Source organism: Arachis hypogaea, chromosome 5, assembly GCF_003086295.3.
Source record: "Arachis hypogaea cultivar Tifrunner chromosome 5, arahy.Tifrunner.gnm2.J5K5, whole genome shotgun sequence".
NCBI lineage: Eukaryota > Viridiplantae > Streptophyta > Magnoliopsida > Fabales > Fabaceae > Arachis > Arachis hypogaea.
In genome coordinates, this window is record NC_092040.1 from 3,225,234 (window position 1) to 3,242,720 (window position 17,487).

General features: G+C 32.2%; 2 protein-coding genes across 8 annotated transcripts; one reads left to right on the plus strand and one right to left on the minus strand.

The window, feature by feature from the left end:
* The first annotated feature begins 1,910 nt into the window (after nucleotides 1-1,910).
* On the plus strand, nucleotides 1,911-7,346 carry LOC112800220 (uncharacterized). 7 transcript variants are annotated; one of them, XM_072236598.1, is made up of 5 exons: nucleotides 1,952-2,256; nucleotides 3,455-4,012; nucleotides 5,391-5,512; nucleotides 6,489-6,565; nucleotides 7,101-7,346. In XM_072236598.1, the coding sequence occupies exons 3-5, from the start codon at nucleotides 5,412-5,414 to the stop codon at nucleotides 7,235-7,237; spliced, it is 315 nt and encodes a 104-aa protein (XP_072092699.1). In that variant the 5' UTR covers nucleotides 1,952-2,256; nucleotides 3,455-4,012; nucleotides 5,391-5,411; the 3' UTR covers nucleotides 7,238-7,346. The 7 variants fall into 7 exon arrangements, with proteins under 7 accessions (XP_025698152.1, XP_025698157.1, XP_072092699.1 ...); XM_025842371.3 differs by lacking the exon at nucleotides 3,455-4,012 and adding an exon at nucleotides 4,270-4,312 and having other exon boundaries at nucleotides 6,474-6,565; XM_072236600.1 differs by lacking the exon at nucleotides 3,455-4,012 and adding an exon at nucleotides 4,270-4,312.
* A 4,083-nt stretch (nucleotides 7,347-11,429) lies between these two features.
* Nucleotides 11,430-15,735, minus strand: LOC112800221 (probable L-type lectin-domain containing receptor kinase S.5). Its single transcript, XM_025842374.3, has 2 exons — nucleotides 14,134-15,735; nucleotides 11,430-12,542 (listed from the first exon to the last, which is right to left on the minus strand). Exons 1-2 carry the CDS (start codon nucleotides 15,392-15,394, stop codon nucleotides 11,731-11,733), a joined length of 2,073 nt encoding a protein of 690 aa, XP_025698159.1. The 5' UTR covers nucleotides 15,395-15,735; the 3' UTR covers nucleotides 11,430-11,730.
* Nucleotides 15,736-17,487: the final 1,752 nt, after the last annotated feature.

The following is a 17,487-nucleotide window of genomic DNA, read 5'->3' on the forward strand; positions in this document are numbered from 1 at the left end:
AGACGTAACGACGAGTCAAAAGACAAAGCAATGGATAAAGTGAGAGATGCGACGACAGAGAATGAACACGACGACAGAGTTATAAAAAGAAACACTACAAATAGAAATTACGACTCAATAAAAATATGGCACGATGAAATGTGACGATGCGGTAAAAATGGTGGCACAACAAAAAAATCAGTCAAACCAAAACAAAGGTTAAGCCATCTAAGAAAGCAGCCACCAAGCCACTAACACGAGAAGCTTGCGCCAAGGGGGCAACAGGTGTAATCTTCAATTCTTCGTACAATTATACTTCTGTTAACGCAAAATTGGGTACAAACTTGATGATGCTCTCCATTATAAGTAGAAGTTACATAAAAAATTTCATTCATTCATATTTTAAAATTAATATTTTAACGATGCAGATTCATTATGCACCGGTGTACCAATAAAGTACAATGACACAGGTGAAATTCTTCCGTAAGTATAAATATTTGTCAAACATATAAATATTATGGAAAAATTATTCTAAAAGACCATTAAAAAGATTTAATTGTTAAAAAGAATCTTTAATACCAAAATTATTAAGAAGGATCAAATTTTTTTATATTTAAAAAGAAAAATCAAATCATTTTGTAAGGAAAAAAATATATCCTTAATTACTTTTTATTTATTTTTATAATCTTTAATATATGTTGTTTAATTCTCAACGCTATATAGATATGTATGAATATTCACTTGGAATTAATTAGTTAATTAATTTAAAACAAATTACTCTAAAAGATCGTTAAAGAGATTTAATTATTAAAATATTAATTCTTAACTATTTTTTATTTTTTTTTTATAATTTTTATATTAACAATTTTTTTTTAAATTTTTAGTAATTTTTATTATTTATTTATGTTTTACTTTTATGATCTTTTGTTTTTTATTCTCGTTCGATAAAGATTACAAAAATAAAAAATAAATAAAAATAAATAAATAAATAATAAAAATTACTAAAATTAAAAAAAAAATAAAATTTATCAACATAAAAATTATTAAAAAAATAAAAATAATTAAGGATATATTTATCCTTTTATAAAAATATTTGGTTCTTCTTTTTAAATATAAAAAAATTTGGCCTTTCTTAATAATTTTGGTATTAAAGATCTTTTTTAACAATTAAATCTTCCTAACGACCCTTTAGAATAATTTTTCCCATAATAATACACTTGTCCTATAAAGCATGGCCACTACTCTGATTCTATTTACTGTGTTCTAATAAATAATTTTTTTAAATATATTTAGACACATTTAAATATTATTATATATTTATTATTTAGTCTTATTTTTAATATATATTTTTAAAATAAATTAAAAATAATATATTATTTATTATTAAAACAACAAATATTATAAATATTTTATATAATTAAAAAATATTAAAATAATTAAAAAAGTAATTTATATTTTATTAATAAAATATTAAAATATTATTATAATTTATTTAAAAATATTTTTATATTTTAAATATATGTTATATTTTTTTGTATTATAAAAATTTTAAATTTATATATTCACATATTTTATACGGTATCATCTCGTGTGAACACTTATCAAATATCTAACTATGAAATCCCTAAATTACCTGAAAATTATCCAAATCCTAATGTACTCTCCATACTCCATTACACAGAACACACGTTCCTTCACCCCTCATCCAGCTAGGGATGTCAAAAACCTCCCGGAACCGGGAATCTCCGCAGAGACCGCTCCGAATGAGATCTTGATAGCGAAAATTTTTTTCTGCAGAAACGAGGATAGATGATAAAATTCCCCGAAGTAGACCCGAACGGAGATCCCATCTCCGTATTTTCTACCATTCCTGAATATATTAAATTACTTAAATATCTTTATAAATTTAATTTTTATTTTAGTTTTTAAGTAATTTCACTTTGCATATATATAGAAAAGTTAACCCCAACTCCTCTTTCCAATTTCCACTTCCCACTTCCAACATAGAGCGCCGCATTTGTTGTTCGACAGTGCTCCTCTCCTCGCGAATCCCTTCGTCTCTCTCTGCACCCTTCCTCTGCATTCTCTCCGTCGTCCCAGCCAGCAACCTCCGACCACCATCGTCACGGCCTTGTCACTGTCCGTTTCACCCGGCCCACACTGCATCATCACCGCCCCGCCCCGTGCGCCCTGTTTCGTACGCTCTCTTCCCGTCGTTCGCCGCTCTTCTCTTCACCGGCGTTTCTGACCTCTTCAGCCATTTCTCTCTTATCCCTGGTAAGATTCACTACTCTCTCCTTTTCTTCTTTTATTTTGGGATTTCAGCTTAGGTTTTTGCTTTTATTCATGAATTTGATGGTGATTTTGATTTTTTGAAGTTGGTGGCTGTTGTTTTTGTTAATGGATGTTTTGTTCTATGAATTTCTGATAATTGGTGGCTGTTTTTTTCATTTTTTTCATACTTTAATTTTTTTTATTTTCCATTAATTCTGAATTCTGATTTTATTAGCTGTTGCCTGTTGATGAGTTTATGCTATGCTATTCTGTATTAATAATTTATATTTTGTAGAATGAAAAATTCTGATTTGCTGCACCATTTATATATTGAATTATAACCCAAAACGGTGATACATGAATCGACTAAACATAAAGCTGATTCACCTTCTTATTGTGCTTAATTTATTGGTTGAGCTACTTTAGTACAAGGATTAAGTGTGTTTCAGGCCTCAAGTTTCAGGTTCTCTGTTTGTTGTAGTAAGTTAGTTATGAGTTTTGATTGCAATTAGGATTCACTAAGTGGAATCTAGGGCCTTTTACAAACGTTTGGAAGGATTTAAGGAGTTTGAGGTTGTTGCAGGTTTAGAAGATGAATGGTTCTACTTCAGTTTTGGATTTTCTATTGAAAACTAGCTTAATTTTGCAGGCTTTTGGTATCTGACAATCTAACCTGAAGCTTTATTTAGTTGCATGCATGAGTTCCATTGTAGGGTTTGAAAGTTATTTATTATTCTACACACGTTGCTGGTCTTCTTTCTTTTCTATTCACTATAGTATTAGTTCTAAACTTAGGTTTTCACCTGTTTTGTGCTGTAGTTTCTGACTTTAATATGTATGTACACGGATTTGAGAAAACTCCCCTTGTAGTGCAAAATGTGATTGATTGCATGTGGTTGGAAGAAAGTAATACATAAGCAGATGAGAAAACTCCCCTTAACAGAGAACATGGAGTTGTTTGTTGGAAGCTGAAGACTTTATTTTATGGCTTTTTTTAAGAATGGATGTTGTATTTTAAAATTTCGTTTTATGAACTATGATCACTTGATTTTATATTTCTTTATTTGCAAGTTGTAATCTTGGATAAGATATGTATGTTTGTGATATGTATGTTTGTGTGTTGTTTTGACATTTTGTGGTTTTTTTTATATTTTTTTAAATTTTTTATGGTAATTTTCATATAAATGTTCAACATAAGCAGATGGGGAATGGGGACCCGCGGGGAACACGGGGAACGTGGGGAATGGGGATGGGGGCAATTATTCTCCCATAGCGGGGAATGGGGCGGGGACGGGGACAAAATTTGAGGGCGGGGACGGGGAGCAGGAGGCATCCCCGCCCCCGCCCCCGCCCCGCCCCCGCCCCGCCTCATTGACACCCCTATCACCCAGCGCCACAAACTCTCCCACCAATCCAGACCTCCTCACATCCCTGTCGTCCTCCCTCTCCTCCGTCTACTGCCGGACAACAGCAACTCATATCAGCAGCGTTTTGTCTCCCTCTCCTTTCCTTGTAGCACCCCTCCCTCTCCGTCGTCCTCCACGGCTCTACGCAGCAGCAGGCCAGAGCAGCACGCATCAGCAGCCGCCGTGGTCCTCCGCGTACAGTAGCAGCACGCACCAGCACTCCCCTATCGCCCTTCACTCCGCCGTCGCTCAAGCTTCAAGGTCTCGCAGCGTCTTCCATCCGCGCAGTCCCTGTTTTTGCCGTCCAGCCCCGTCTTCCCTGCACTGTCTGTTTATCTAGAACGGAGCCCTAGGTGTTGGGATTTTTTTCTAATTTTTCTGAACTTTTTCTTTTCTGACTTCTAATTGGTTTTAGGTTGTGACTTGATAATTTTTCTGTTCGTTATGATTATTGGTTCTTGGTACTGATTTAATGATTGCGGTTATGATGATTTTCAATTTGTTATGATTATTGGTTCTGATTTTCCATTTTTATTCTGATTATTTGTTCTCTACCTTTTTTTATTCTGATTTTCTTTGTTATGATTCTTTGCTGTTTTGTTCTGAAAAGAGTGGTAAAGATGGCATTGAGCATGAAGATAAATTTCACAAAGGCAAGCTTGAATATGCAGATCTATCACCTTCCTTACTAATTAAGTGAGGAACTCCTGATGATACTCATGGGCCTCAATTGTTTGTTAAAAAGTTTTGGAATTTATTGCATGTTTTGTTAATGAGGCCATGGGCATCTTCTGGGTTTATTATGTATCTATGCGTGTATCAATGTCAATTCAATGCTTAGCAAGCTTGATCTCTCATAGCAAATGTGAACAAGAACAATAATTATCATTGGGAGGGATGGAAAGAAGATTGGGTTAACACCAAAGATTTGATTAGATCAAAGAACTTCACTTTATTTTCCTTTGTGTGAATCAAGTTGAGTGGTGTTTTGGTTCTTCTTTACTTTTGTTTTTCTTTTCTCTTTTGCGAGCTTGTGTAATTTTTTGTTTCTGTTTGCTGACTCACTTCACTGTTTTTATTCTTTTTTATTTTGGTAACCTTTGCCTTAAGTAACCACTAAACACTAGCCACAGGTTCTACTATTTATAGAACGAACTTTGCCACTTAAACCCATTGCCAAAGGAAATTAGAAGCTAGTACTTTTAGAAGATTTGGTTTGATTAAAGAAGCTCAACCCATTGAGTGATCCTGGTTTCAAGATATTGCATGTTGTTATAACTTGTGCTTTAAAAGAAAAGTGGAATCTCTGGCCATAAATCATAAATCAGTCATAGCAAATATGATTATTGGTTCTCTACTGTTTTTTTATTTGAATTTTTTTGTTATGATTCTTTGTTGTTTTGTTCTGAAAAGAGTGGTAAAGATGGCATTAAGCATGAAGATAAATTTCCTTTAGAACATATTTTTTTAATTAGCGTAAAAATTGAAAAACCGAATCAAACCAATCTATTTCTAGTTGGTTTGGTTGGCCTCACAAAAAAACCGAACCAAACCATATCGAATTTTTATGTATAATTTGTGCGGATGTTTTTTTTTTCTTCTAAAATCCGAACCAGACTGCAAACCAAACACCCCTAGCCAGAGTAGCTGCTATCCTATTTTCTGACGGATACTCAGTATTATTATTTTTGAAGCTCACTTAATTTTTATTTTTTTGTTTGTTTTTGTCAGGTTTCAGATTAGTTGTCAGTGATGGAGCATGGGTCACACTCTGATCAGAGTAAATCAACTTTTTCTCTGGCAGATGAGGATCATACATTTGCAAATTCTATGAGATTCACATTAAATCAAGAGTAAGTAGTGTGAAAGCCATGTGTTTTTAATCTTAGGAATTTATTCTTGCATTTTGAGAGGAAACTACATAAAATGACACAGAAATAAAAGAAGCAGTATATATTGCTATAGCTATATAGCTGAAATGAAAGAAACCTTATTGGAGCATTAAGCAGTTACACACCCCAAGAATCTCCCAATTTAGATGCCTAACTGCTCTCCATATTCTCCCTTCTTACTAGTTACAACAAACTTGACACATAAGTGGCGCATCCCTTCAGTTTTACATTTCCCTGCAGAAGTCATCGCTTGACCCAATTTCAATTGGTTCCTATTAGCCCTTGATTTTATATTAGAAATATTTTCAAAATCAGTCAATGGAATTCAATATATGTCCTAAGTGTAAGCGATATCATACAAGGTTCCCTTATAGCAACCATGTCAGGAAAATCCATTAGCAAATAGCAATGCAAAAGCTCTGTATCCAACAATTAATTTAGTACCAGGAAATACCTTTGAATTTGAGGCATTTCTTTCCAACCACCAAAATAAAGAAGTAAGCAGCATGCTGCTCTAAATTCATGTCTTCCTTATAATGACCAATCAAACATTGTCTAGATTTTGCTTTACTATAAATCTTTACATACTTGGTCCTTATACATGATAAAGAGGAGGGTTGCATTAGACCAATGGTAACAAGTGTAAGACTTTGTAAAAATTCACCAAAAGAATTAATGAATTCTTGAAATAAATAAATATAAACTAAACTGAATCCTTATTGTGAAGCATGAATTTCTCCCACATATCTGTGAGGAGAGGACGGGGATTGAGCCAAATATCTCTATTGCTTTTGATTTCTCTCTGTATTTTTTGTGGCACATAATTAATTATCCATTAGTTTAGGTTTTGCATCTCTCTTTTTCACTCCTTCACTTATAGCTTTTATTTTTAGTACTATATATCCTAATGAGGTGATATCAGTAATGTTTCTTGCAGTCCAAGAGTTACATTTTGTGGGTACAGCATTCCTCATCCGTCTGATAACCGCGTTAACATCAGAGTCCAGACAACAGGTAACATATGGCATGCCTTTCAACTGTAGTAGGTATCATCATGTGAACTATATCTCTTCACCTAATAAAGATGAGAGGACAATGATTAATCATGATTGCTTTTCTACAAAGTTTTTCACAGCACCTTTTTTTTCATCATCTCATATCTATGGCAATTTTCCAAGCCTGATCCTATTGCTTTCTTGGCATTTCAAATTTCATCTTGTTATCATTCAAGTGGTCTTAATTTGATCCTCTTTTCTTTATTTTAGCTGCTCCTCTTAAGGTGGTTTCTGGCCATTTCAGGAAGATATGAGTAAAGTCTAATTTGTTGTCTCATGCATGATTGAACTTGAGGCTGAAATTATTGTTTTGAGAAAAGTGTGGTGAATTAAGTCCTATTCAATGTTCAAAAGTCATATATATAGCATTGACTGGGAGATAGATTGAGGACATGTTAATACCCGCAGGCATTCCCATAAAATTTATTGATTTAATCCAATTATCATTCATTTGGTCTTATTGTGTTCATTGCTTTATCATTATGCAACTGTAGGGGATCCGGCACGAGAAGTTTTAAAGGATGCATGTCAAGATCTGATGCTTATCTGCCAACATGTAAGGAGCACTTTTGATAAGGCTATCAGTGATTTCAAAAAGAGCGAGACTGTAGAGATTGATGATTCTGAATAGTAATATTTTCTAGTTATATACTTGATTGTTATTTTGTGGAGTGTTGATTCTCCACTGTGTATGGTTGGCATCAAATTTTCATTAATATAAAAGACCGTTTTGCTTTCAATGATGTGTTGGAGACAAGACAAGGGACCTTCTATTCCTATTTGTTACTTTGGTTAAAACACAAGTCTTTTAATTTTTTCTTTAGCAAATTAATGACTTTTGATTATCACATGCTCATGCTCCTTGACATTTTATTTTGCATTGAATTAGTTTTAGACCAATAGTTGTTATCAACCATGTTTGCATTTGCTTCTCTAGTCTGGTAAAAAATTCTTGTCATTGGTGCAAATTATTATAACCAGGTCTAGGGTATTGTTATTTAAACGCGTCCAGTTTTACAATATTGTTTGTGTTTATGATTTTACTAACTTTCTCATTGATTTCTTACCATTTAAAATTCACAGCTTTACCACTCTTTTCAGAACAAAACAGCAAAGAATCATAACAAAGAAAATCAGAATAAAAAAAGATAGAGAACAAATAATCAGAATAAAAATGGAAAATCAGAACCAATAATCATAACAAATTGAAAATCATCATAACCGCAATTATTAAATCAGTACCAAGAACCAATAATCATGACGAACAGAAAAATTATCAAGTCACAACCTAAAACCAATTAGAAGTCAGAAAAGAAAAAGTTCAGAAAAATCCCAACACCTAGGGCTCCGTTCTAGATAAACAGACAGTGCAGGGAAGACGACACGGCGGGGCTGGACGGCAAAAACAGGGACTGTGCGGATGGAAGGCGCTGCAAGACCTTGAAGCTTGAGCGACGGCGGAGTGAAGGGCGATACGGGGAGTGCTGGTGCGTGCTGCTACTGTACGCAGAGGACCACGGCGGCTGCTGATGCTGCGTGGAGCCGTGGAGGACGACGGAGAGGGAGGGGTGCTACAAGGAAAGGAGAGGGAGACAAAAGGCTGCTGGTACGAGTTGCTGTTGTCCGGCGGTAGACGGAGGAGAGGGAGGACGACGGGGCTGTGAGGAGGTCTGGATTGGTGGGAGAGTTTGTGGCGCTGGGTGAGGGGGGAAGGAACGTGTGTGTTCTGTGTAATGGAGTATGGAGCATAGTTGTAAGAATCGGATCGGTGATCGAACCGGTCAGGTTACTGGTTCAATTGATAAATCACTGGTTGAACTGATAAAATCGGTTTCACATGAATAAAAAATATAAAATAGTAAAAAATTTAGTAAAGTGAGAATTAGGTTCTTGAAATTTTTGACTTCAGATTAATTAGCCCTTGAAAAAAGTAAAGTATCAATTTGGTCTTTCACGACAGTAAACCATGGATACGTTATGTCCCTCTATCAATTTATTATGTGAAATTTAATAGTGATGCTTATATATTTCTATTAATTAGTCCTAAGTCAAAATCTTTGAAGACATACTACTTAACTTAATATTTTAAAAAATTTAAAATAAATATATTAACTAACATTTTAATAATGGTATAAATCCTAAAGTATTATATATTAAAAAAAAGTGAGTATAAAACTAAAATTAAATTAAATAAATATAAAACAATTCAATTATGTATATGTGTATATACATATACACATAAAGTATATATATATATATATATATATATATATATATATATATATATATATATATATATATATATATATTAACTAGCACATAAAGTATAAAAGTTACAAAGCAGCTTGGTGGCATACCTTGTTGAGTGCAACAAGAGAGACATGAGTTCGAGTCCTGCACAGGAGTAAGTAATGTTCGAGGACGGCTAGAGCACCGTAGACCTGTGAAATGCTGGGAGCACTATAGGACTGGCCGGTTTCTGACGAATCGTCCGGTTCTTACCGGTTTAATTGCGTGTTCGGTCTAAACTATAAATCGAATCGGCCAAATTACCGGTTTACTGGTTTTTCGAGGACGGCTAGAGCACCGTAGACCTGTGAAATGTTGGGAGCACTATAGGACTGGCCGGTTTCTGACGAATCGTCCGGTTCTTACCGGTTTAATTGCGTGTTCGGTCTAAACTATAAATCGAATAGGTTCGATTACCGGTTTTCCGGTCGAACCGGCCAGTCCGATCCGGTTCTTACCACTATGATGGGGAGTACATTAGGGTTTGGGTAATTTCGGGGTAATTTAAGGATTTCATGGTTAGATATTTGACAAGTGTGCCACACATACGAGATGACACTATATAAAATATGTGAATATATAAATTTAAAATTTTTATAATACAAAAAAATACAACATATATTTAAAATATAAAAATATTTTTAAATAAATTATAATAATATTTTAATATTTTATTGATAAAATATAAATTAATTTTTTAATTATTTTAATATTTTTTAATTATATAAAATATTTATAATATTTGTTGTTTTAATAATTAATAATATATTATTTTTAATTCATTTTAAAAATATATGTTAAAAACAAGACTAAATAATAAATATGTAATAATATTTAAATGTGTCTAAATATGTTTAAAAAAAATTATTTATTAGAACACAGTAAGCAGAATCGGAGTAATGGCCATGCTTTATAGGACAAGTGTATTATTTTATTATGGGAAAATTATTCTAAAGGACCGTTAGAAAGACTTAATTATTAAAAAAGACTTTTAATACTAAAATTATTAAAAAAGATGAAATTTTTTTATAACATTTAAGAAGACGAACCAAATCTTTTTATAAAAAGATAAATATATCCTTAATTATTTTTATTTATTTTTTAATAATCTTTATGTTGATAAATTTTATTTTTTTTTATTTTAGTAATTTTTATTAATTGTTTATTTATTTTTATTTTTTTTTTGTGATCTTTATCCAACGAGAATACAAAGCAAAAGATGATAAAAGTAAAAAATAAATAAATAATCAAAATTACTAAAAATTTAGAAAAAATAAAAATTGTTAATATAAATTATAAAAAATAAATAAAAAATAGTTAAGAATCAATATTTTAATAATTAAATCTCTCTAATGATCTTTTAGAGTAATTTGTTTTAAATTAATTAACTAATTAATTCCAAGTGAATATTCATACATATCTATATAGCGTTGAGAATTAAACAGCATATATTAAAGATTATAAAAATAAATAAAAAATAATTAAGGATATATTTTTTTCCTTACAAAAAGATTTGGTTCTTCTTTTTAAATATAAAAAAAATTTGGCCCTTCTTAATAATTTTGGTATTAAAGATCCTTTTTAACAATTAAATCTTCCTAACGGTCCTTTAGAATAATTTTCCCTTATTATTATTGTTGTTGTTATTATTGTATAAATTTTTATGATATAAATTTTTGTTTTAAAAATTATATAAATTATTATAGAATTAATTATAAAATAAAAAACTCTTTTACATTATTTTACTTCGAATTACTGTTGATTTGTAATTCGAATTAGTTTGATTCGAATTCTGGTTGATCCATGTTACGTTTTTTGCTTTGGTAGAATCATGTAATTTCTCATCCACTATAATTTAATAGTGTGATTTGCCCATAAAATTATTTATGAATTAGTCACTATTAAAGTATTAATTAGTACAACTAAATCAAAACTGTTATGAGAAGGAGGAGTAGTATAGTCAACCACTTCTCTAATTGGACTTCAGTTTATAAAATAGATATTTATGAACTGTTCTGTGTTAGTTAATAGTGGTGACCATGGAAATTTAGACTATTCGTAAATCAATGTATACGATCGTATTAATTTTTTTTTCACTGAAAGCATGTAACAAAAGGAATAGTGACAGAAATGGAAGGTTTTGCAATGTGAAGCACAGGGTACAATGCAAGGAAGCAAAAACTCGTTGGTCAATTGCCACATGTGTGTTAGCATCTAGGAATAGAAATGTTGAGGCCCCAAAAGAATTGGTAGACCATGATCACAAATGCATTTATCATCCTTTTTTTTCATGAAGATTAGAGAAAGCTAAGAATAATGTCCAACAAGATGCGCACTAATGAAGCCCTTGAGTTATTAAGGCCATTGTTTGCCAAATAATTAAGCAACTTTTTTATCAATAAGGGGGAAGCCCTGGTTTGTATTAGCATTGATACTTCTATAATCATCAATTCTATATTTGTGCACGGAAGTGAATGTTCTTATGATTAATTTGTGGGGATTTTGAGATAACACTAGTTTATCCTTTTAAAGAGTACAAAAATCAAAAGCTGAATCAACATATTTCATCAAAATTTACATACATACATACATACATACACAGAGTTCCCCAATTTCTTTCCTTTCAAATAAAAATTAGAGGGAAAAGAGAAAAAAAAGGACTATGTATTAAAGAATATATACTTAATTACTGATCAATCAAGTCAAATCAAAACAAAGAAGTGGAAAAAGTCTGAATTGAACTTCTTCCACATTTCCAAGGGACGAAAATTGATTTGGATGTGTGAACAAACAGGACTGAAGCAAAATCTATTTTAGAAAAAAGAGGCCACATTATTAGACCAAGGAACTGTTACTTGAGAACTCAAGATTCATAGAGGAATGTGTGTTAATTGGAGTGTACTCAGTGTTTGCTAGTGATGTGAGATCACTTGCAAAGCTTCCAAGATCCACAGCAGGCCACACAAAAGATGGCTTGAAGGGTGGAACATGAGGAACAGGAACTGACCCTGATATGATCTGAACAATTGTCTGCATCTTAGGCCTCTCACTTGCAATGGGATGAGAGCATGCTAACCCCAATTTCAACACCCTTTCTGCTTCTTCAGCCTCAAACTCATTCTCTAGCCTTGGATCCACTGCCTCTAGTATCCGTCTCTCGCGGTGCAAGTGCCAAACCCAATCCACAAGAAACTGATAGTCCAAATTCTTTGTCCATGGCCTCTGTCCACACACCACCTCCAGCAAGACCGCGCCAAATCCATACACATCGGATTCGCGCGTGGCCTTGCCCGTGTGGAAGCACTCTGGGGCAATGTAGCCCATTGTTCCTGGCACTCCTTCTAGCTCCGCGTATGATGTTTTTTCGTTTTCAATTGCGCGGGCCAAACCAAAGTCGCCTAACCGTGCATTGAAGTCGGAGTCTAGCATTATGTTACTTGCTTTAAGATCTCTGTGGATTACTTTTTGATCATACTCGTTGTGTAGATAGTTCAATGCAGAAGCTACCCCTGATATGATCTTATATCTTAGATGCCAACTTAATGGGGTTTTGCTTGTTCCTTCTTCAAAGAAAATGTGGTTGTCTAAGCTTCCATTAGGCATGTATTCGTACACTAAGAGTAGCACCCCGTTCTTGTGGCACCATCCTGAATAATTAAATTTTAGATCAACAAAGTCAATCATCTAAATAGAAACATTAATATGGTGCTAACTGCTGATAAACCAATGCCGTTGACCACATATATAGAGAGATATGCTTAGTATTATATATAGTTATATACTACTGCTACTACACCTAATTAATTTTACTTGTAAGTCAAGATAAGCAAAATTGATATGTATTACGATAAGAAGATAACGACCTTAGAATTTTTTTTTTTTTGGTGACTTAACGATCTTTGCTCTTGCTATAATAAGACTTGATGAGTTTTTCCAATAAAATAATGGCTTATGGCCTTATGGGAAGCTAGCTAGCCTGAAGGAAGTTTTGACATTGTCATGAATTAGAAAGTCATAAACTCGTATTGACAATATAATTTGACCAAAAATGTTGGTGAGTTATTTTATATATGTTTATTCAAAATTCCCTATTATTTCTTATTGTCGAATGAAGTATAAATATCATTATATTAATCAAAGTGAAAGTCACAATTTAATTTTATAATATAATAAGAGTTTAATTTTGATCCACTGAGAGTATTAAGTGTTTTACACCGTCGTGCAATCACATTTGTTCTTTTGAATGACCATTTTACGCGGTCAATGTGAAATGTAGTTATTTTTACTGATGTAACTTTACATAATTAGATGCACGTATAAAATTATTTTATACTGATAGTGCATTAAAATTAAATTCATATAATAATTAGATAAATTCTACATATCCACGCAAAAGTGAGGTCATTTGTCATTATAATAATGAAATTTGGTAACAAAATTTTTTTTGGCTCTATGGTAAGGGTTGATATTGACCAAGTACATAAGGAATACAAGGTCACTTTCAAAAGACAATTAGTGCCTTAGTGGAACCAATGAAAAGGGAAGGAAAAAAAAGACAAAATAAGGATACCAAATCTGAAGATATATGTTGATCAAGCCTCCAAGAACGGCAAGAAGGTCAATTCTAACTAAAGGGGATGGATGAACATTTTAGAACTCATCAGATTTTGGCCATGTGCAACTATGTTTCATCATTTTCTCTTTTTTAGTTATTCTTTACACGACCTACTTGAGGGAAAATATTCATATAAAAAATAGTAAGACTAGTTCTCTCAACAATGTTTTTTCATTTTTCACTTAAAAAAAATATAGCTTACACCTTAAAGAATAAAACATCTACCATTTAAACCAATTTTTTCCAATTATATCTCTAATCAAAGGAAAACTGGAAAAGAAGGAGAAACTCGTAATTTTAATTATGACACCATCACCAACCATTCTATTATTAGATGGTCAAAATTGTCAGCGAATATATGTACTTGCACTAAATGCAACTACATCAATCATGGCCGCTAATTAATTCGACAAGACACCATGGATCACTCTCTAGGTCTCAAATATTCCTAGTTCGATCCCTTGATCATCATCACCATCGTCATAATCAAAACAATAACGAATCTAGATCCTAACACTGTCAAGTTCAATCTAACTTCTTCTTATTCCTGACAGTGACTGCTAGATTATTATCATTAAAGCAGTAATTTAATAAACAAGTAAGAAATTAATTTAGAAACATACCAAGTAATTTGACAAGGTGCTTGTGGCGGAGCCTATTGATGATTGTAAGTTCAGCCAAGAAATCATCAGTGCTCTTCATCTTGTCCCTAGAGAACATCTTAACGGCCACTTGAAGCTTCTCCATTGGAAGAGTCCCTCTATAAACCACACCAAACCCACCCTGTCCAAGTTTATTGTTCTTCTCATCAAAATTATTCGTAGCCTTCTTCAATTCTTGAAACTTAAATTCCCTCGGTGTTCCAGGCAAGCTCTTAAGCGCGCCCATAATTTCAGAATTCGAACCATTATCACAATTTTTCCTCAACACGCAGCACCACAGGAACACACCTACACCACCAACACCAATAACCACTATAGGAACGCCCACACCAAGCCCAATCGAGATCCCTTTATTGTTTCCGTTACCGCTACTTTTCTTGGGAAGGGTTTCTATTGATACGTTCCATCTCAAGACGCAGTTCAATTCAATGGTTTTCCCTGTTGAAGCTGAGAATCCGAAAAAGGATTTCTGGCTAACGAAATCTCGAAGATCTAGTGTCGAATTCAACACCGGTTTTGACGGTTTTGCCACTATTGGACTGTCTTTATCGGCCTGGGGAGCCATAAAGACGTTTATGACCCTGCGTGAACCGTCGTAGTCGATCCAGATCACGTAGAACGCTGTACCGTTTGGTGAGATCTCGTAACCGAATTTGGACAGTGGAACGGTGACGGTGGAATTGACGGAGTTGATGTTCAGACCGATGTGGTTGTTGTCTGGATCGTAGGCCTGCTTCACGGTGTCGAGCTCAACGGCGACGATCTTGTTGTCGGAGCTGCCGTCGGTGGTGGAGTTTGTAAGGCCGAGAAAACCGCCGTAGCTGTTGTTAGGGATAGTGAGATTCGGCGCAATGAGGAACGTGATGCCTTCGCCGGGGATGGTGTTGTTGACGCGGAAAACGTTGACGAGGAAGGAGGTGTTGAAGGAGAAGAGTGTGGAATCGTCGGTCCAGAGAGCGAAGGGTTCGTCGTTGAAGACTCTGCCGGAGATGTTGTTGAGGCTGACAGCGCCGGCGCTCTCCGGTGTGACCTGGAGGGCGCCGAAATTGATGTTGCCGTTGATGACGGAGAAGTTGTCGTAGTAGGAGGCGTCAAAGGGGCCCCAGGTGTATTTTTCGGTTTTGAAGTTGGTGGCGGCTGAGATGGTGGTTGTGGCCGCCGGGATGACCAGGAGGATGAAGATGATGGCGGCGGCGGAGAGTGGCGAGTGTGGTGGAGACATGTCAGTGCTGTTAAAGTTTTTAATGGCGGCTAGCGGTGGTGCTGGTGGTGCATTATTAGTGTGAAATTTTGATGCAAATTAAAAAGAAGGAAGCGATGGAGGGTCTTTTTTATACGTTAATTATTATATTATTTTATTATTTATGACAAATTTGACTCTGTTTCACTCTGTTTCTTGCTAGTTTCCTCCAGTTTATGGCTATTGCATGAGAAGGATAAAATAAAATGAGAAGTGCTGATTTTCTTTTCTATTATCAAAATATGAATTTATATGATTTGAACATCTTGCATCTTTATGTATTGAATTAATAGAAGATAGTTGTTATATAACATTAGAAATAATAAAAATCAGTTAATATATTAACTAAAAGATTTTTGTACATTCACAATTCCAAAACTATAAAATCCATGTAAACTAATTATTTATCTAATGTATATTTGTAATTTTGATAATCTTATCATCATTATAAAATAAGATGAATAATGGATAGGTTTTGAATAAATGAATAAGAAAGCGAATCAAGTTATTACTAAGGAGAGAAAATGTCTAAGGTGTGATGGTGTGTTGTGATGTCATTGACGTGAAACCTTTTGGATGATGCTAAATGCTAAGAATTTTCTGTTTTTACTTTTTATAAGTGCAAAAAAAAAAAGGTTGTTTATTCGAGTGAATAGAATAAGATAAAATATAAAAAATAAGAAATATAAAATTTAGTATTTTTGTATTTTGTTTAATGATAAATTAAAATAAATTATGAATTTTTTATTTTTTTATTTTTTTATTTAAAAATTTAAAAAATATATATAATAATAAAAATACAATTATAAAAAAATAATAAAAATAATAAAAAATAAGTTGTGTTATTTATTAGTATTTTTATGTTTTATTTTTTAAGATGAATATAAAATATACTAACTCAGTATTTTTAGACACAATATTTCTATACATATCTCAAACATAATTTTGTGTTTTTATGATTACGTTTGTTTCTATGAACAGGACAAGACATGATACTAAGAATAAAACATAAATAACAGAAATATAAAATTTAGTATTCTTATATTTTGTTTAGTAATAAAATAAAATAAATTATAAAAATTTAATTTATTTTTATTTAAAAATTTTGAAAAAAATATAATAATAAAAGTATAACTATAAAAATTAACAAAAATAATAAAAAAATTATATTATTTATTAGTATTTTTATATTTTTTATTAAAATTAACATAAATACACTAATTTAATATTTTTATACATATTATTTTTATTCTTATTTTATTTATTAAATATAATTTTACGTCTTTTATTTTTATCTTAATATTTTATCTCTATAAACAAATGCAATTTATATTTCTATCTCCGTATCCTGATCCTATGAACAAATGCAACCATCCATATTAGTTGATTAAACGAGGGCATTGGCCTTCCACAGTAGTTGACAACGAACATCAAAATTTCTTAGTATATCTTTATAAGTTATTGAACCGTTAATTTTCTTTAATTTACTAATTAACAAAGTAAAGTCTGTCCTCCACTATGTTGACTCAACACATATATAAAGGATTGTCCTCTATCATTTATGAAGAATTTGAATTTTTTAAAATTTGAATTATACTTTAGATAATAAAATATAATTTTTTATTATTTATTTTATAAGTGAGATTAAAAATAAATATAAGAGAAAAATTATTTAAAGATAAAAGATTATATTTTAGTCTCTAAAATATAAATTTAAAATTTAGAAGATTCAAATTCATTTCTGAATATTATCAAAATCTAATTATTTAAAAAAAAAGGGTCAAATGACTAATAATTTTAGAAAAAAATTAATTAGAATTGATATAAAACAAATTCAAAGAAAAATTGTGTTATCCAGCAGTTTTCTTTTAAAATATAGAAATACTTAACATTTTTTTAACTAAGTTCACATATTTATGTATATATGCTTTTTTATAGTTTTTTTTCATCTCTTATTTAATTTTTTTTGTCTTTTTTTTCTTCCTTCTTTTATATATGTTCAACAGAAATTATTAAGTACAAAAATTTTAGTACATAATATAAAAATTTTGTAGTAATTAACACTAAAAATTTTA

Bases quoted from the DNA above. Each gene is read 5' to 3' on its own strand.
- LOC112800221 (XM_025842374.3), bottom strand. From the start codon at position 15,394: ATGTCTCCACCACACTCGCCACTCTCCGCCGCCGCCATCATCTTCATC. The intron at 12,543-14,133 runs GTATGTTTCTAA...TTAATTATTCAG, and splicing joins GCACCTTGTCAAATTACTTG to GATGGTGCCACAAGAACGGG.
- LOC112800220 (XM_025842367.2), top strand. From the start codon at position 5,412: ATGGAGCATGGGTCACACTCTGATCAGAGTAAATCAACTTTTTCTCTG. The intron at 5,513-6,473 runs GTAAGTAGTGTG...AGGTGATATCAG, and splicing joins AGATTCACATTAAATCAAGA to TAATGTTTCTTGCAGTCCAA. The intron at 6,566-7,100 runs GTAACATATGGC...ATGCAACTGTAG, and splicing joins CATCAGAGTCCAGACAACAG to GGGATCCGGCACGAGAAGTT.